A 21,048-nucleotide genomic window follows, 5' to 3' on the forward strand; every position below is an offset into this window, starting at 1 on the left:
TCAGATGGCAATTGTAAGTAGCTTTGACGTAGTCTAGTGTTTTGAGTAATCATGCTCACTAAAATGTCCAGACTTGTGGCGGCGTGGTGGGCCGGGTCATTGAGCTCCCTAAAATATGGTCGAGCGCAGTGATGGCTGGCTCATCCGTCATACTCGTGAACGGATGCTGCTTGTAGGGACTGGTCTGTTCTAATCACTATGACTGGTTTCCTCTTATTAATTGTTTAACCAGCTGGTTATATATTCAATATTTTTTCTATTTGAGTATTTAATTGAATTAGTGCTAATTGGTGGTTTGTATTCACACACTTAAACTTAAAAATGTAAAGTAATAATAAAATTATTTAAAAGAGCAACACGCAAGTTTCTTGTTGGTTCTTCTTGTGATGAGACAGCTTTCCGAACGAGCGGTAGATTAAAAAAATGTAATGACTATTCAAAAGTGCTTCAATGTAAGTTTATTGGAATAAATGATTTTCTATTCTATTCTATTCGATAACACAAGCTTCAGCTAGCGTAGCTTGGCTCGGATGGCGCTGTGTGAATTGTCCTAGGATTATTATTATTTACAAAAAAATCTAAGTATTTATATCAGTTGTGTAGTACCCATAACACGAGCTCTGCTTACCGTGGGATTAGATGGCGCTGTGTTAATTGTCCACAGTTATTTATTATTTACTAGCTACTCACCCCGGTTTCGTACGGGTGTACATGTATTATATATATAAACCTTCCTCTAGAATCACTCTATCTACGTTGAACCGTGTGATCACCCGTGGGCACTTTAATTGAAATAAATCTAGGGGTCAAATAATGTCTACCTCTTATTGTAGACTAAAAACATATTTAAAAAATAATATTCGAAATCTATACATATAAATAAAATTGGAGTGTCTGTTTGTAATATTGAAATAACCGTTTTTTACTACATGCATATGAATATAAATATGATACATACACCAAAATAACATTTTTTTATTGTTGTCTGTCCGTCTGTTTGTTCCGGCTAATCTCTGAAATGGCTGGGCCGATTTCGACGGGATATTTTTGGCAGGTAATTTAGAAAAAATATTTTATTTTAGAAAAATAAAGTATAACACCACGCGGACGAAGTCGCGGGTACAGCTAGTTAACAATAAAAAAACGCTGGTCCCTACGTGAGTAATAAGATTTTTCAATGCGATCTTCAACGTGTTAAATAAATATTTTTTTACGTTTTGCAGGTGTTGGTGTGTACATCGGAGGTACTAAAGCGGTTATTTGAAGACAATATTCTCGGGATGAAGGACTTGAATGTATTAATAATAGACAGCTGTCATTTAATATATAGAGATGAGAATCTCAAATATGTGAGTATGGTTTTTTTTTTAATTTACAGTAGCCCCCGGTTATTCGCCATTCGTTTTGCAGGACAGTGTTGCACGATCGAATTTATAGGATTATAGAGGGGACCTAAGAGGACCCCTAAGTCCGGAATTTTTTACAAAAGAGTACCTTGTAATCGGACAATTTACAGATCCAGTGATAAGATTCTATGTTCTCTGTATGTATGTATATGCACTCTGAAGTACAAATCTTACTTCATTATGTACACATTATGTACATATAACAATGAACACATGCTATATATAGACCCTCGCAACTTCAGCTTCTAATATATATAAACCAAGGATGTTAAGGAGCTCCATAACCGAAACCGTATTATTATTAGATTATTTGTCATATATTTATGTGTATGGTATATTTTTGTGTATATTTGTAGGAATATTTATGTATTTACATGTGTATATATATATATATATATATTTATTCATGTATGTTCTATAAAATATTATAATATTGTTTGCACCGCCAACAACTTATCTCTACACAACTCATGGTTGACTGGTAGAAAATGCCATTAGGTGTTAAGTCCGCCATATGTACTTTTTACCTGTGTATGACGTGCATTAAAGTTATTTAAATAAAAAAATAAAAAATAACCGAAACTATCGGATATGCGAAATAAAAACATATCCGTAACCGTAACCGAAACGATCGGATATCCGAAATAAAAAAATATCCGTAACCGTAACCGAAACTATCGATTATCCGAAATAAAAAATATCCGTAACCGTAACCGAAACTATCGGATATCCGAAATAAAAAAATATCCGTAACCGTAACCGAATCCGAAATAAAAATTCCGGATAATATCGGATAGGGGCGGAGTCTAATTGAGACACGTTATGTAACCATTTTATTACCTATTTGTATTTTACTTTTGAAATTTTTTAAAAAATTCATATTCGTAACCGAAATTAACCGAAACTAACGGATCATACGAAATTATTTCATATCCGCATTCGTATCCGTATCCGGTATAATGATCATTCCTACATCCGAAACCTATTCGTATCCGAAATTTCATATCCATAACATCCCTGATATAAACGGGTTTTGGCGAATAATTTTATAGTAAACGGCTCAGTTAGTAACTTCGTCTGCATCCCACTTACTTAACATTTATCATTATATATCGCCCAATAAACACAATATCTTTTTAAATTATGCCTATGCGTTATTCTGATGTATCTTACTAATATTATAAACGCCAAAGTTTAAACCCTAAAATATGGTCGAGCGCAGTGATGGCTGGCTCATCCGTCATTCTCGTGAACGAGTGCTGCTGTGAAATAGGGTCTGGTCTGCTCTTATCACTACGACTGATTTAATCTTATTGCATATTTATATTTGACCCAAAAAATTAGTGCTGGTTTGTAGTTTGTATTCACACGTTTCGACTTGTAAATGTGAACTTACAAGGATTATTTAAAAGAGGATTATTTCATCTTGTGATGAGACAGTCTTCCGAATGAGCGGTATTTTAATTAAGTTTATTTGAATAAATGATTTACTATTCTATTCTATTCTATTTGTGAGTATGGATGGATGTTTGTTACTCTTTCACGCAAAAACAACTGAACGGATTTTGATTAAACTTCACAGTAATACAGCTTATACATCAGAAAAACACATAAGAAGAAGAAGAAAAACATTTATTGACAACCATTATTACATTTACACATTTGACAAAGGTACATTTTACATATATATATCTATATATATGCACACACACACTCATATACATATACACATACATACACACTTAGAACAATTACATAAATAATTACATAGGCTGTAATTTAATAAGATATTATGTAAATTGGGCGAAATATAACGAAAAATATCAAGATACAGTCGAAGTTGCACGTCTCAGCTAGTACTTACATATGCTTAGAACACAGAGCCTAAAATCAAAAATCTACCTCAGTACATTTGTTATGTTCATAATATTCCCTTGTAACTAACTTGGCTTGTTGAATGCCATGAATTTTTAACACGACATATTTATTTATATATTCTGTCTCTTTCAGATCTTAAAACAATACAAGAAGTGTGAGCAAGACAATAGACCTAGAATACTGGCACTAACCTATCCACTATTTAATTCCATAAAAATTGATAGCAGTAATGAAAGTAAAGTTAATGAATCAGCTCAACCCATAGCTAATGTTGAACTAGATAATACCATAGTTAAAGACGATCCAGAGACAGATATAGATAGAATAGCAGAGACAATTAGTGATAATTTGAAACTTAACGAAACAAAATGTACAATAGATAAAATCATAGACAATGATAGTAAATCTAATGTAACAGACAAATTTGATGATATAAATTCAAAATTAGAACAGATAAATATAGACACAGATAATACGAACAAATCAGAGAATGGAATCATAGATAATAAGAAGAAAGAAGAGACTGGGCAATCGCAAGAAACCAGTAATGTTGTGAATGAAATTGGTGTATATAGGAATTTTGATGATTTCGCTATGTATGAGCAGTTAGAGTGGAAAATCGATGAATTGGAGAAAGAGTTGTGCTGTCAAATGGATCTGGCTGAGGATATTGACAATGGAAAGAGGTTAGTATGCTGTACAGAAAAGATCAGCCTCGATGGTCCAGTTGTTTAGGACACCGCTTTACTACTGATAGCCGCGGGTTCGATTCCTCGTACGGTACAATCATGATTGTTTGTATCGGTCTGAGTGTTTTCTATATACATTATACCAGCTGTTCCCACGACTTCGTCCGCGTGGAATTTAACTTTATTTTTCTAAAGAAAGAGATTTTAAAAAAAAATGAAAGTAGCCTAAGTTACTCCTTATTACATCAGCTACCTGCCAAAAAAAGTCCCGTCAAAATCGGTCAGATTGACCGACGAAAATTGTAAAAAATATTATTTTGGTGTACATACCGTATTTATATTCATATGCGTGTAGAAAAAAACGGTTCTTTCAATATTACAAACAGACACTCCAATTTTATTTATATATATATATATATATAGATTATTTAAGGTCCACCCAGGTAAGATGCTAAATTAAAACCTTTCAGGTTGACATTACCTTTAACGAAGTTAATGGAACTGATCATAGAACACAGACCTCGTCCCACATTGGAAGAACTGCCCCAACCGTGCATGGAGTTGGAGAGGTTCATGAGACAGACTGTAGGTGATGCCATGGCATTTCTAGATGACCACAGGTATGTATTATGTTTTATTTAAATGCACAATAATAATAATAATATCTCGACCTGGCTCTCGAGGTGACCGAAATGTGGGGGGTGATGTCCACCGAAATCATTCCAATCGTTATGTCGGTGAACGGTCTTATCCCAACCAGTCTGGAACAACATCTCAGACGGTTGGGATTCCGGGGCGGCTCACTCCCGGGAAAGATGCAGAAAGCGGTGCTGTTAGATTCTGCCCGCATTGTACGCCGGTTTCTCTCCCTGGGGCCCCGAACCCCGGCCGACTTCTACCGGGGGTATGTTGCCATCTCCTCTCCTTAAGAGGGGAGATGAGAATATTTGGAAAAAAATAATAATAATAATAGACGTATTACAAAAAGCCGTCATACTAAACACATGCCGAATAGTAAGAAAATTTCTTTCTTCATCACATAACTCATCCATGCTTGGCTAAGGCCCGCGTGTTTGAATATATCACAAACATTATAAAGTAAATAGTTACCATAGCCTATGGACGCCAGAACCCTTTGAGTTGGGGACCCTTAATATACCCTTCTTGAAAAACCCCATGCTTTTAGTCTCGAGAGAAAACCTCGGCATGTAGTTCATTCTACAATGTAAGTGTACGCGGGAGGAAGCTCCTCTGATACCGCACTGTCTCCTCTGAAACTGAAGTGGTCTCGCACTTAGGGGTTTGCTCCTTTTGTGTATGTTGTTAATAAGTCTGCAGATGTACTATATGACTGTTTTATTAATATGGATATAATAAGGAGGACTACTGGCCGAAGGGTGTGGTATATCGGCTTTACCGAGGCAGATTGCCGTCGTCAGTGTAGTGACCATATAGACAATATGAATTTATATTTCACTTAACGAAAAAGATATGGAGAATTTTTCTAAAATAAAAGTAGCCTATATTACTCCTTATTACATCAGCTACCTGCCAATAAAAGTCCCGTCTAAATCGGTCTAGCCATTTCAGAGATTAGCTGGTACAAACAGAACGACAGACAGACAGGCAGAAAAATTGTAAAAAAAAATATTTTGTTGTATGTACCGTATTTATATTCATATGCATGTAGTAAAAAACGATTATTCAATATTACAAACAGACACTCCAATTTTATTTATATGTATAGATTATTATTTCTTATGTATGTTATATATATTAGTCTTTATAATATAGGCTGAATATAATAAAAAAATATAGCTTTTTCTGTACAACATGAAATCTCCAATTTAATGAATTGTTTTAGATATGACCTGACAGAGATATACGGAGAAGATATGATTGATGAGTTCAAGGATATTCCAGACCCAAGAATAGTCCCTAAACATTTGTTTACACAATTCCTCTACATTCTGGATCAATTAGGTGAGTTCATTAAACAAACTATACCTTCATGACTGCTAGTTTACTGTATGATAATGGAATATCAATCTGCAATAACGGTATACGCTGGCGGGGCACCAGTGGAGGATGATAAGATGAACATAAGGTCAGGTTAGCACATCGTGAGAAATTCACCAGAAATTTATCATGATGGTATTCACTGCAAATTCACTAAGAGTTTGTTATGATGGTTTCCAGGGTAAACTGCTTGGAGATCAACCTCACATGGTACATTGCTATAAGGTTATTAAACCACATTACTAACTACTAACAATTCCCTTTCCCCTTTTCGTGTTATAATACATCAAAAGGGGGAAGGAAATTGTTGTATTTACAAAAAATTCTCTATGTATTAATACCAGTTGTCTGGTACCCATAACTTGCTTAGATAGGGACGAGATGGCGATATGTTGTCTTGAGATATTATTATTAATATTTCAGGACAATTCACACAGCGCCATCTCAAATGCAAATTCAAAGCCTTTATTAATCGACACCAAATTATACAATCGAATATAATATTTAACTAAAAGTTTAAAAGATAAAAGAAATATTAGTTATATATACATTTTATGTTACTTTTAATTCTGCACATCAGACTCTGAGTCACCGTGTCCTTTAGACACAAAGACCTCCTCTAGCCAGACAGCGCCATCTACATATAGATAAAGAAAAACAACAATAGACGAATGACTATGCTCCGCAACAAGATTTGTTCGATTTGTTATTCCAGGTCCTTATGCAGCCGACAAAGCAGCGTTCTCTCTACTAAGTAAGCTGGAAACACTCCGTATAAAAACTCCATACGAACGTCATTTCCTATTACTCCGAGTATGTACAACTGTCTTCATAAAGATGCGTTGCTACACTGACCAGCTGTTTTCAACTTACGCCACAGATTGGGATAAAATAAAACACTTCAGTACCCCAAAAGTGTTGCGTCTAGTCGAGATACTGGAGAAGTTTCAACCCGAAGACAGGGATAATGCAAACTGTGACAAAGTTAGAATGTTGAGTGATATTGAAAAGTGCGATTTTGTCTCTTTAGGCGACAAAATCGAGGATAAAGTTAACACAATCAAATGTAATTTAAAAGAAATAGTTACTGATGATCAAGTGCATTGCAATAAAGGTCATGATACCGTAAATACTTGTGATAGTGCCGGAAATAGCTCTAATAATAACAAAAATACACTTAACAGTACCACAGATCAAATCAATACTCCTAGAGATAAGCTTGATTCCGCTGAAAAGCTGAATACTTCTGCATCTAAATTTGATTCAGCTAGAAATGAAGTTGATAAAGCTGGAAATAAAGTTGATACAGCTGGAAACAAAGTCGATACAGCTGGAAACAAAGCTGATACAGCTGGAAACAAAGTTGATACAGTTGTAAATAAAGTTGATCAGGAGAAAAGTGGTGGTTTATGGCCTACAAAACGCACAGGTCCCCGGTTAAGGGGTAGAGGAAGGCCAGTGAGAAATAATGCAGGCAGAGCTCAGCAACAACAGCAGAATCCTGATGCGTTGTGTGGTGTTATGTTCATGAATGAACCGTTGATGGCCAAGATTATGTTCTATTTGATTGTGGTGAGTTGATATTTCAAAAAATAATTTCAAATTTTTACAACTTATTTCAAAATTTGTAACATCTTTATTATCTTTTATCTTTAACTAATGACTGTTTTAATCCTATTGTGTATATATATCTGATCCTAAGAAATTAGTGCTAGTTAGTGGTTTGTATACGCACGTTTCTAATTAGAAATGTAAAGTTACAATGATTATTTGAAAGAGCAACACACAAGTTTCTTGCTCGTTCTTCTTGTGATGAGACAGCTTTCCTAATGAGCGGTAGATTTAAAGAATGATAACTAAGACTATTCAAAAGTGCTTAAATTAAGTTTATTTGAATAATTTCTGTTTATTCTATTCTATTTATTATCTCAGGTCTATTACAGACTGACATAGGGATCTATCAACGCACAGCACAAATCACTTGACGGATCGGGCTGAAATTTGGCATACGGGTAGATGTTATGCATCCATCCCTTAGGCATCCGCTAAGAAAGGATTTTGCTAAATTTCATTCCTAAGGGGATAAAATATTGGATGAAACTTTGTCAATTTTAAACCGATCGGGCTGGTTAATTATACCCCCCAAGGGGATAAAATAGGGGATGAAAGTTTGTATGAAACTTTCAACAATCAGGCTGAGACTTTGCATGCATTAAGCTACTATGACGGAGGCATCCCCTAAGAAAGGATTTTGATAAATTCCACCCCTAAGGGGATAAAATATGGGATGAAAGTTTGTATGAAACTTTGTCAATTTTAAACCGATCAGGCTGAGACTTTGCATGCATAAAGCTACGATGACGGAGGCATCCCCTAAGAAAGGATTTTGATATTCCTCCCCTAAAGAGATAAATTAACGCGAGCGAAGCCGCAGGCAAAAGCTACTGTATTATATGGCTGTTTGTGATCGTAGATAAAGATTATTTCTATTTGTGTGTGTTCAGGACATGACTCGTTCTAATCCTGCCCTGGCGTTCCTCCGCGCGCAGTACTGCGCCGCTGACAGTGAATCCACAGAGCCTCGCGACTACCAGCGGCAAGGGAAGAAGCAGGAGGACGTGCTGAAGAAGTGAGTTCCTCGATTTCTTTATTTATTTTTACTAACTAGCCCTGGCTTCGGATGGGCGTACATGTATTATACATATAAACCTTCCTGTTGAATCAATCTATTAATTCTGAAAAATGTATTAAAATTCATTACACAGTTTAAAAGATGTAAGCGAACGGATAGCGAAAGCGACTTTATCTTCTATATATATTGTTAAAACAGTAGTAGCAAATCTGCTGTGAGCAGTATAATGCTCAATACCATAGGCGCCATCCTCCACCACCACTGGTCGACGTCAAACCTAGCGACGATGACGGCATCACTCAATCGACCAGTGAGAAACCGCTCATCACGCGACACATGAGCGCCAATAAAAAGGGTGGATACTCCACCCTTATGTAATTTAAAAAACGTTAAGTTGTTGCAATAATAATTGCCAGTTCAATTATATAATATAAAAAAAAATGGTTTAACCATTTCATACTGTAACTTGATTATTATCAGTAATAACAAGAATATAATATAACAAACAATTTATTAGTTCACAAACTTAAAAAACTCAAAGTCACAGGCGCCATCCTCAACCACCACTGGTCGACGTCAAACCTAGCGTCGATGACGGCATCAGTCAATCGACCAGTGAGAAGCACCGCTCATCACGCGACACATATGAGCACCAATAAAAAGGGTGGATACTCCACCCTTATGTAATTTAAAAAACGTTAAGTTGTTGCAATAATAATTGCCAGTTCAATTATATAATATAAAAAAAAATGGTTTAACCATTTCATACTGTAACTTGATTATTATTAGTAATAACAAGAATATAATATAACAAACAATTTATTAGTTCACAAACTTAAAAAACTCAAAGTCACAGGCGCCATCCTCCACCACCACTGGTCGACGTCAAACCTAGCGACGATGACGGCATCACAAAATCGACCAGTGAGAAGCATCGCTCATCACGCGACACATATGAGCACCGGGTGGATACTCCACCCCTATGTAATTTAAAAAACGTTAAGTTGTTGCAATAAACGCTTCATGAGAAGGTCACAGTTTCATTTAAAAACACTCTTCCCTATCAAAAAACAAATTAACGCATATAAATAAAATTGGAGTGTCTGTTTGTAATATTGAAATAACCGTTTTTTACTACATGCATATGAATCTATATACGGTACATATACCAAATAATATTTTTTTTTTATAATTTTTGCCTGTCTGTCTATCGGTTTGTTTGTTCCGGCTAATCTCTGAAATGGCTGGACCGATTTTGACAGGAATTTTTTTGACAGGTAGCTGATTTAATGAGTAATTTAGGCTACTTTTATTTTAGAAAAATAAAGTCATATTCCACGCGGACGAATTCGCTGGAACAGCTAGTCCTACACTAAATTCCGGTCAGAGTTCGCATTTCGGACAGGTCGGGATCGAATGGGCGATGTAACTTTGAACTGACGTACAATTTACGACAATATCTTTTACTTGCCCTATTAACTAGAGATAACATTAAAGATTTAATAATTGTTCCAACTTACAATAAACGTATTAATTGTGAGCTAAAATTATAAACTACTAGCTATGCTCGCGGTTTCACTCGCGTTATCTTGTTTTTTTTCTTATTGTATTTTTTCTATGTGCACAATACAGAGTTTATTATAATTATTATTCAATTTAAATATATAATATGTGTTATTTTGATGCTTAAACTATATCACTGTAAACTTACAAAATCCGTTCAGTAGTTTTTGTGTTTATAATTTTTTTAAAAATTAATAACATTACAAACAATAACAAATCCATTCTCTTCTAATTGTTAATAATACAATTGCAGATTTCGAATGCATGAATGCAACCTACTGCTGGCCACCTCGGCGCTGGAAGAGGGAATAGATTTGCCCAGGTGTAACCTGGTACTACGATGGGATATACCTTCGTCGTGAGTATAACTGCCTTTTTTATATCGCTTATGTATTTGACGGCCTCGGTGGTCTAGCGGTTTAGCACATTGTCTTACTTCCGATGGTCGCGGGTTCGATTCCTCGCATGGTACAAACATTTGTATTCATGAGTATGATTGTTTGTATCGGTCTGAGTGTTTTCTATGTATATTATGTATGTATTTAAAAAAAAATATTTAATTTATAGCAGTTATTTAGTACACATAATACAAGCTCTGCTTGGCTCGGGACTAGATGGCGCTGTGTGAGTTGTCCTGAGATATTATTATACAAAAAAATATTTATGTATTTGAATCAGTTGTCTAGTATCCATAACACAAGCTCTTATCGTGGTACCAGATGGCGCTGTGTATTGTCCTGAGATATTATTATAAAAAAAATGTACTTACTTATTTCTATCAGTTGTCTAGTATCTCTAACATAAGCTCTGCTTACCGTGGGACTAGATGGCGCTGTATGAGTTGTCCTGAGATATTATTATACAAAAAATTGTCTGTATGTATTTGTTTGAGTCGTGTAGAACCCATGACAAGTTCTGCTTAGCTCGGGAGTGGATGGCGCTGTGTATAGTGTATAGTGTGAGTCCGTGGGTGTGTGGTGGCGCCGCGGGCCGCCGCGACTATAGTTTGAGTGTGTGGTGTGAGTCCGTGGGTGTGTGGTGGCAGGTATCGGTCGCACGCGACTGTCCGCGGGCGGGCGCGGGCGCCGCGGGCCGCCGCGACTATAGTTTGAGTGTGTGGTGTGAGTCCGTGGGTGTGTGGTGGCAGGTATCGGTCGCACGCGACTGTCCGCGGGCGGGCGCGGGCGCCGCGGGCCGCCGCGACTATAGTTTGAGTGTGTGGTGTGAGTCCGTGGGTGTGTGGTGGCAGGTATCGGTCGCACGCGACTGTGGCTATAGTTTGAGTGTGTGGTGTGAGTCCGTGGGTGTGTGGTGTATCGGTCGCACGCGACTGTCCGCGGGCGGGCGCGGGCGCCGCGGGCCGCCGCGACTATAGTTTGAGTGTGTGGTGTGAGTCCGTGGGTGTGTGGTGGCAGGTATCGGTCGCACGCGACTAGACTATAGTTTAGTGTGTGGTGTGAGTCCGTGGGTGTGTGGTGGCAGGTATCGGTCGCACGCGACGGTCCGCGGGCGGGCGCGGGCGCCGCGGGCCGCCGCGACTATAGTTTGAGTGTGTGGTGTGAGTCCGTGGGTGGCAGGTAGCGGTCGCCCGCGACTGTCCGCGGGCGGGCGCGGGCGCCGCGGGCCGCCGCGACTATAGTTTGAGTGTGTGGTGTGAGTCCGTGGGTGTGTGGTGGCAGGTATCGGTCGCACGCGACTGTCCGCGGGCGGGCGCGGGCGCCGCGGGCCGCCGCGACTATAGTTTGAGTGTGTGGTGTGAGTCCGTGGGTGTGTGGTGGCAGGTATCGGTCGCACGCGACTGTCCGCGGGCGGGCGCGGGCGCCGCGGGCCGCCGCGACTATAGTTTGAGTGTGTGGTGTGAGTCCGTGGGTGTGTGGTGGCAGGTATCGGTCGCACGCGACTGTCCGCGGGCGGGCGCGGGCGCCGCGGGCCGCCGCGACTATAGTTTGAGTGTGTGGTGTGAGTCCGTGGGTGTGTGGTGGCAGGTATCGGTCGCACGCGACTGTCCGCGGGCGGGCGCGGGCGCCGCGGGCCGCCGCGACTATAGTTTGAGTGTGTGTGGTGTGAGTCCGTGGGTGTGTGGTGGCAGGTATCGGTCGCACGCGACTGTCCGCGGGCGGGCGCGGGCGCCGCGGGCCGCCGCGACTATAGTTTGAGTGTGTGGTGTGAGTCCGTGGGTGTGTGGTGGCAGGTATCGGTCGCACGCGACTGTGACTATAGTTTGAGTGTGTGGTGTGAGTCCGTGGGTGTGTGGTGGCAGGTATCGGTCGCACGCGACTGTCCGCGGGCGGGCGCGGGCGCCGCGGGCCGCCGCGACTATAGTTTGAGTGTGTGGTGTGAGTCCGTGGGTGTGTGGTGGCAGGTATCGGTCGCACGCGACTGTCCGCGGGCGGGCGCGGGCGCCGCGGGCCGCCGCGACTATAGTTTGAGTGTGTGGTGTGAGTCCGTGGGTGTGTGGTGGCAGGTATCGGTCGCACGCGACTGTCCGCGGGCGGGCGCGGGCGCCGCGGGCCGCCGCGACTATAGTTTGAGTGTGTGGTGTGAGTCCGTGGGTGTGTGGTGGCAGGTATCGGTCGCACGCGACTGTCCGCGGGCGGGCGCGGGCGCCGCGGGCCGCCGCGACTATAGTTTGAGTGTGTGGTGTGAGTCCGTGGGTGTGTGGTGGCAGGTATCGGTCGCACGCGACTGTCCGCGGGCGGGCGCGGGCGCCGCGGGCCGCCGCGACTATAGTTTGAGTGTGTGGTGTGAGTCCGTGGGTGTGTGGTGGCAGGTATCGGTCGCACGCGACTGTCCGCGGGCGGGCGCGGGCGCCGCGGGCCGCCGCGACTATAGTTTGAGTGTGTGGTGTGAGTCCGTGGGTGTGTGGTGGCAGGTATCGGTCGCACGCGACTGTCCGCGGGCGGGCGCGGGCGCCGCGGGCCGCCGCGACTATAGTTTGAGTGTGTGGTGTGAGTCCGTGGGTGTGTGGTGGCAGGTATCGGTCGCACGCGACTGTCCGCGGGCGGGCGCGGGCGCCGCGGGCCGCCGCGACTATAGTTTGAGTGTGTGGTGTGAGTCCGTGGGTGTGTGGTGGCAGGTATCGGTCGCACGCGACTGTCCGCGGGCGGGCGCGGGCGCCGCGGGCCGCCGCGACTATAGTTTGAGTGTGTGGTGTGAGTCCGTGGGTGTGTGGTGTGTGGTCCGCGGGCGGGCGCGGGCGCCGCGGGCCGCCGCGACTATAGTTTGAGTGTGTGGTGTGAGTCCGTGGGTGTGTGGTGGCAGGTATCGGTCGCACGCGACTGTCCGCGGGCGGGCGCGGGCGCCGCGGGCCGCCGCGACTATAGTTTGAGTGTGTGGTGTGAGTCCGTTGTGTGTTTCGCACGCGACTGTCCGCGGGCGGGCGCGGGCGCCGCGGGCCGCCGCGACTATAGTTTGAGTGTGTGGTGTGAGTCCGTGGGTGTGTGGTGGCAGGTATCGGTCGCACGCGACTGTCCGCGGGCGGGCGCGGGCGCCGCGGGCCGCCGCGACTATAGTTTGAGTGTGTGGTGTGAGTCCGTGGGTGTGTGGTGGCAGGTATCGGTCGCACGCGACTGTCCGCGGGCGGGCGCGGGCGCCGCGGGCCGCCGCGACTATAGTTTGCGCGCGGGCTGACTCGCCACGAGTCCTGCGACACGTCGCCGTCTACGCAGAGCTCGATCAGGTGTGTACTTGTGTTTTTGTTGATCATAATTTATTTCTTTAATTCCGGCTAGATTGCCCATATTATGAATACCTTATAGACTAACATATATAAGAAATAATAATAAGCGCTGGAAAAACTGAAAATCGCGAGGGATCGCATTTGACTATTTTTTGTAATCACTCTACTCAGCGCGTATGTTTCGAGTCGATTTACTTTCTTTTGAAATTTAACTTTTAAATCACAGATTTTATTTTCCAAAGACACTTTTAATATTTATGGATTATCAGTAATTCTATAATTATCTTTTTGCTCCAATGTCAGATGTCCGAAATTTTGCAAAGATGAACAATTAATAAAAAAAACGTACTGTTGTATGCGGGGATGTTCACTCACTCACTATTTGCGCAGTCTCTCTCGTTCTCTTTGTATACATTTACATGCACACTCTTTGTCGCGTGAAACGCGATTCGCGCGCGATAAAGCGTTCGTGTAGAAGCAATAGCCTTCAATAGAAATGGCTAAGTTGACAGCCAATCCGATGATTCGCGTATGAAAGAGCGTACATGTAAAGGAAGCTATTGAAAAGACAGTCGATGGCCCACCTGATGGTAAGGCCATCAGTTGGATCGTCAGCTTGGCCAGTTACATAAAAATAGATTCTAGAAGTTACTAATAATTGTTTAATTCCACAGATGATAAGTCGCAAATGTGGATGCGGTATACAAGACGAACCACCACAAACAGAAGAAGACCACGCCGATACCTTCACATTCCTCGTTAAACCTTACACTCCACATGACAATCTAGAAAAGACATTACAAATTACATTACAAGTAAATAAAGACAAAGACAACGACAAAACTGTAACTAACGAAGCTACATCTAACATAAATGCCAATGATGTGGAACAAAATGTAAATATAGAAAAAGACACAAGTAAAACAGACTTAGATAGTGAAACAAATCATCTACAACTTAGTAAAAATGCTCTCTGTGACAATATTACAAAGTTAGACGATACAATTGGTGATATAAATAAAACTAAATACATTCCCACAAATATAGAAGAAATGAAACAGCAAAAAACGAAAATACAAGAATTATTAACGATGAATGGAGTAATTGAAACGAAAAATGCTATGAATAAAATTAATGTAACACCAAATGGCTATATTAGTAATGAAATATGTGATATATATAATGATAATAATAAAGATGTTATTGTTACACGTAATAACGAAGAAACGAATAAATCTAATGCAGTAGATCAAATTTATATCAAAACTAATGATCTTGAAGAGCAAATGTGCAATAATTTAGAAAATATACAGAATAATTGCAATATTTTAGTTAATAATGATAATATAGAAACGAAATTAATTAAAACACTAATGATAGGAGATAATGTATCAGCTGACAACCAAAGTGATATTAAAGTAGAAATGGTAGCTAATAGTGATGTAATAAATTTAGATAGGCCTTCAGAAGTTGATATTAATACTGGAAATGAGTGTTCTAATAGCAATTCTATAAATACGGGTAATAGAGTTGAAAATGTGTGTGAGAGTAAGAAAGAGAATGAAGCTAAAATTGATGTTGCCAGTGTTGATCTTAGCACAGCAATACCTCTTATTAATAGGTAAGTTTACATTCTTTTTTTATATACACATGTAAATGGTAAACAAACTGACCTACCTGATGGTATGTGGTAACCGTCAAAGGTACGCTAACGAATCTGGGTTCAAGTATATATTAAGGTTGAACTGTTGTGTTTTAGGTATTGCGCGAAACTACCGTCAGATACATTTACAAGACTAGCGCCCCAGTGGTGGATAGAACAGGTGCACCTTCCAGTCCAGGGTACTGGGGAGACCAGTCCAGCATATATATGCACACTTCGTTTGCCGCTCAACTGCCCTGTTAAATATAATATTGTTGTAAGTACTTTATTTTGTTTTATAACGAAATATTCTAATACTGTTGGCCGCAGCTGGCCTTTACAGCTTTACTGGACGATAGGGGACGAGTGCAGATGGCACTCCAAACCAAAGGAAGGACTTATGGAGCGGCTAAAGGAGAACTCTTGCTCGGTAGATACGTGTTTAGTCTGAGGGCAGCGCTAGGGTTTGGAACCGCGGCGCAGGCCGTCGTAATTCCAATCCTCGTTTGAATTGGATAGGGGATGAAACTTCGCACTCGTAATCACATGACCTTCACTCATTGATACTGTAATAAGGAATAATTTAGACTACTTATATTTTAGAAAAATATTTATTTTAATTTAAAAAAAGTTATGTTCCGTGCGGATTAAGATCTTTTTATCGAACTCTAATGCTGTTGGCCGCAGCTGGCCTTTACAGCTTCACCGGACGATAGGGGGCGAGTGCAGATGGCACTCCAAACCAAAGGACTTATGGAGCGGCTGAAGGCCAAGAATCAGGCTGACTATTACTTTTAATATAATACAGTTTATTTGTATGGGCCAGACTTACTTTAAGAGTATAGTTAAGGGAACAAAGTGATTTCCGATGGTCGATCCTCATTTGATTCCTCATACAGTACAAACATTTGTATTCATGTGTATGAGCGCCTATCTAGACTCTTGTATAGTCATCACTTTTTTTTTTAATCTACCGCTCATTTGAAAAGCTTTCTCTTTGTAAGAGGAATGAGAAAGCGTGTTGCTCTTTTAAATAATTAGTTGTAATTTTACATTTTTAAATTGAAATGAATTAGTGAAAAACTTTAAAACACTTTCCAGGGTCACCCGATGCCGACTAGGGTGCTGGCTCGCCGTATGGTTGCACTCCAAGCGTGCCGGATATTACACAAGTCCGGTGAACTGGATAACCAACTTATGCCCATAGGTGAGGAAATCTAGCTAATATTGATATGTAACAATAAGTTTGTGTTGGACGAAGTGTGACATTTTGTGACAAGGATTGGGAGGAGTCGTGAATGCTATTGTGTCACATTTAAAACTATTTCTCCCAGTATTGAGACACTAAATTAAAACAATAATAATAATCTCAGGACAATTCACACAGCGCCATCTAGACCCAAGTTCAGCTAGCTAAAGCTTGTGTTAGGGGTACTAGATAACTGATACAAGTACATAGATATTTTTTTTTCGTAAATACATACTTATTATATATAGAAAACACTCAGACCGATACAAACAATCATACTCATGAATACAAATGTTTGTGCCGTGCGAGGAATCGAACCCGCGACCATCGGACGTAAAGCGGTGTGCTAGACCGCTAGACCACCGAGGTTTTTCGAAAGATTAAATTGTATACAACGTCTAGCACCGCATTCCGAGCGGATATTAGATAAGCCCGATATTACACAAGTCCGGTAATCTGGATAACAAGCTCATTGGTAAGAGAATCGCAGAAGAGAAAAAGCAGAGAGAATGCACAAGAAGAAAAGATATAACCAAAATAGTACCTAGACTAGAGGTTGTTAAACAGTGCACGTTATCAGTCTGTAAAACTATTTAATAGATTGCCTAGTGATTTAAAAGATGCAATTTATAAAACAATTTCAAAATTAAGCTTAACAAATGTTTATTAAAAAAATGATTTTACTCCGTAGACGAATTTTTTGATGAATGACCGTTTCTGTAGCTCAATTTGGAAATTATTATTGGTATTACTATTATTGATTTTATTGTTATTGGTATTATTATTTTGATATTGTTATTTTAGATTTAGATTTAATTTTGTATTTTGAAATTCGACACAATAGAATAGAAAATCATTTATTCAAATAAACTTACATTGAAGCACTTTTGAATAGTCATTACATTTTTTTTAATCTACCGCTCGTTCGGAATGCTGTCTCATCACAAGAAGAACGAGCAGAAACTTGCGTGTTGCTCTTTTAAATAATTTTATTATTACTTTACATTTTTAAGTTTAAGTGTGTGAATACAAACCACCAATTAGCACTAATTCAATTAAATACTCAAAAAGAAAAAATATTGAATACATAACCAACTGGTTAAACAATTAATAAGAGGAAATCAGTCATAGTGATTAGAGCAGACCAGTCCCTACAAGCAGCACCCGTTCACGAGTATGTCGGATGAGCCAGCCACCACTGCGCTCGACCATATTTTAGGGTGCCCAATGACCCGGCCCACCACGCCGCCACAAGTCTGGACATTTTAGTGAGCATGACTACTCAAAACACTAGACCACGTCAAAGCTACTCACAATTGCCATCTGATAGTTATAGTATTCACATTTTACATAAGAATGCATGCGGCAATTAATACAAAAACCGCTACGCTTTCATATTTCTAAAATCAATCGACACAATAATTATTCTTATGAACAAATAAATAAAGAATCTAGCTAATATTATAAATTTAAACAATAAGTGTGTTTGAGAATCTTTTTCAATCTTATGTGTAAGGACATTATGAGATAAACTTAGCATTTTATGGTTTCACGGCATGGGTGTCGGGTCTATGGTGTGCCAGAGACAAACTCCTCCCAGTTCCCGGGACTTGTGTAGGTTTAAGGAGCTCCTGGCTAATGTACGTCAATACTCCTTTTTGCCACGCACAACAACCACATTGTGGAATCACCTTCCAGCAGTAGTATTTCCGAACCGATACGATATTGAAACCTTCAAGAAAATAGCTTATTCCTTTTAAATAATTGGTAATTTTTACAGTGTCCAAGAATATTTGAGTGGCACAAGCGCCTTCACGTAATTTGCATGCCTGTATGGTAAATATTGCTGATCAATGGATTTCATGTGGCATCGTATTAATTATAGTACTGTACCAATATTTCGCAAATAAATTATTTAATTTAATTTCATTTCATTTCATTTCATTTCATTTAATTTAATTTCATTTCATTTCATTTCATTTCATTTCATTTCATTTCATTTCATTTCATTTCATTTCATTTCATTTCATTTCATTTCATTTCATTTCATTTCATTTCATTTCATTTCATTTTATTTCATTTTATTTCATTTCATTTCATTTAATTTCGTTTCGTTTCGTTTCGTTTCGTTTCATTTCATTTCAATTCATTTCATTTCATTTCATTTCATTTAAAAGGCCGACAACGTACTTGCAAATCCCCTGTGTTATAAAAAAAAACTCACCTTCGTCTCTCGTATTTATCTCCCTGCCCACACATGCGGTAGGAGCCTGCTAGTGCAGCTTTAGATACGCGTTCTAGTATAACTAACCTGACTAAAATTATAAACGCGAAAGTTTGTGAGCAGTAATATAGCTTATATATCAGAATAACACATAGGCTATAATTTAAAAATATATTATGTAAATTGGGCGAAATGTCAATTAAGTGTGATTCAGACAAAGTTTTTTTTTTATCTGAATTTTTGGTTTTTTTGTGACATGAACCCTATTATTGCAAACTAATCGGAATATTCTTATATATCAAATAATTGCCAACATCTATTATAGTTTTAATAATATTGATTGACGTTTAAACTGTGAATATATTATGTAATTATAATGTTTTAATGAAATTTAATGACATATTGAAATGATATCATTTTCATATTAACGGGGTGCTGTATGCAGTACTTATATTATATTGTAAGATCAAAATTACCATGTAGGACAATAAATTATTATTATTATTATTATTTATTGCTTTTATGCACACAACCGCAGACAATATCCACGTCATTTATGTTCTGGTCACATCAAATTTGTTGATTTTTAAATCTTAAATAGTTCCCTCGATTCTATCACAGGTCGTCGACTTTTTGAATTCTCCTTTTTCATTAAATATCCGTACTCTCTTAATGGATAGTGGGCGAGCTAAACAATAGATTTCTTTGTATCTGTTCTCTGTCACACTGTATTGTTTTATACCAAATACTTTAGTTTTTGTGCTCATCAAAGTAAACATTTGGAAATAGTCTTCATAAAAATTGGTTACACGCCATTTATATGTCACACAGTTTTTTTGATTCCTTGGCTATTTTTTTTTCAGGCAAGGAAAATTTCAGAGCGGCCGAACTGGAGTCCACTGTTGGGTGTCTTAATGGGGACCTGGGGGACCCTAACGACTTGGCCCGACCGGGAACAACAAAACGCAGGCAGTATTATTATAAAAAGGTAAGAATTAATGTAATAACATATTTTTTTTATGAATTTGTGTTATCACTTTCATTATGTATTATACTAGCTGTACACGCGACTTCGTCCGCGTGGAATTTAACTTTATTTTTCTAAAATAAAAAAAATACGAACTGACGGTAGATTTGACATATCATAAGAGTCTGTAATAGACCTACATGAATATAGATATTTTGAATTTGAATATATCTTACGGACTAACATCTTACTAATATTATAAAATTTATAAATGCGAAAGTTTGTTAGTATGTATGGATGTTTGTTACTCTTTCACGCAAAAACTACTGAACGGATTTTGATGAAACTTTACAGTAACATAGCTCATACATTAGAATAATACATGCCTGTAATTTAAAAGATATTGTGTAAATTGGGCGATATATAATGATAAGTGTGATGCAGGAGAGGTCGCGCGGGTTACCTAGTTGGTACATAATTCTTGGTCCCTTGAGATCCCAATTAACCAGGTGTTTGGGAAACTACGCTCTGCTACCAAAATGATAGGGAATTTACTTTTATTTTAAAAGTGGAAGCATCAGTCACGTACCTGTATGGTTCTGTGTTCTGTGTTATGTAATCTTCGCTAGCTTTCACACACTTTCACAATAGGTTTAACACAGTAGGTTTCACAGTTCTAATTTATTTTAATTCACAACACAATGCGCGCGCGCGTCAAGGCCGCTGTACAGTCGGTTCAGTACTGTAGGTAAGGGAGGGGAACAGAAACCGCGGGAACACAAACTAACGGACTCTAATATAATAATCTGTGCTTACGATGTTACAGGGTAGATTTTGAACACCAGGTTTCACTGTGTCGTGATATTTACTCGTAATTTAGCTTGTGTGTGTGTGTGTGTGTATTTTATTTATTTATTTATTTTATTTATTTATTTAATTAACACAATATAAACTTACAGCTAATTGCCAACATGTTTATATTTTAAAACTATTTATACTACTTAAACTATACAATGATAAATATATTCTTATTTTATTAATTATGGAAGACAAGGCTTCTGTATAAACGTCAGCATCTTGGACCTTACATAAAAATAAAT

At 39.3% G+C, this 21,048-nt stretch overlaps 1 protein-coding gene across 1 annotated transcript in view; it reads left to right on the forward strand.

Annotated features, from left to right (window-relative positions):
* Positions 1–21,048, forward strand: part of LOC131845367 (endoribonuclease Dcr-1) — a 59,604-nt gene that overhangs the window by 3,668 nt on the left and 34,888 nt on the right. The window contains 12 exon segments of the mRNA XM_059194422.1: positions 1,224–1,349; positions 3,417–3,970; positions 4,444–4,593; positions 5,838–5,956; positions 6,708–7,564; positions 8,497–8,621; positions 10,441–10,545; positions 13,740–13,866; positions 14,541–15,487; positions 15,626–15,785; positions 16,610–16,715; positions 19,845–19,969. Of these exon segments, the coding sequence (XP_059050405.1) occupies positions 1,224–1,349; positions 3,417–3,970; positions 4,444–4,593; positions 5,838–5,956; positions 6,708–7,564; positions 8,497–8,621; positions 10,441–10,545; positions 13,740–13,866; positions 14,541–15,487; positions 15,626–15,785; positions 16,610–16,715; positions 19,845–19,969 (3,501 nt within the window).

This window comes from Achroia grisella, unplaced genomic scaffold, assembly GCF_030625045.1.
Source record: "Achroia grisella isolate CSIRO2021 unplaced genomic scaffold, CSIRO_AGI_Agris_v1 utg461, whole genome shotgun sequence".
Lineage (NCBI taxonomy): Eukaryota > Metazoa > Arthropoda > Insecta > Lepidoptera > Pyralidae > Achroia > Achroia grisella.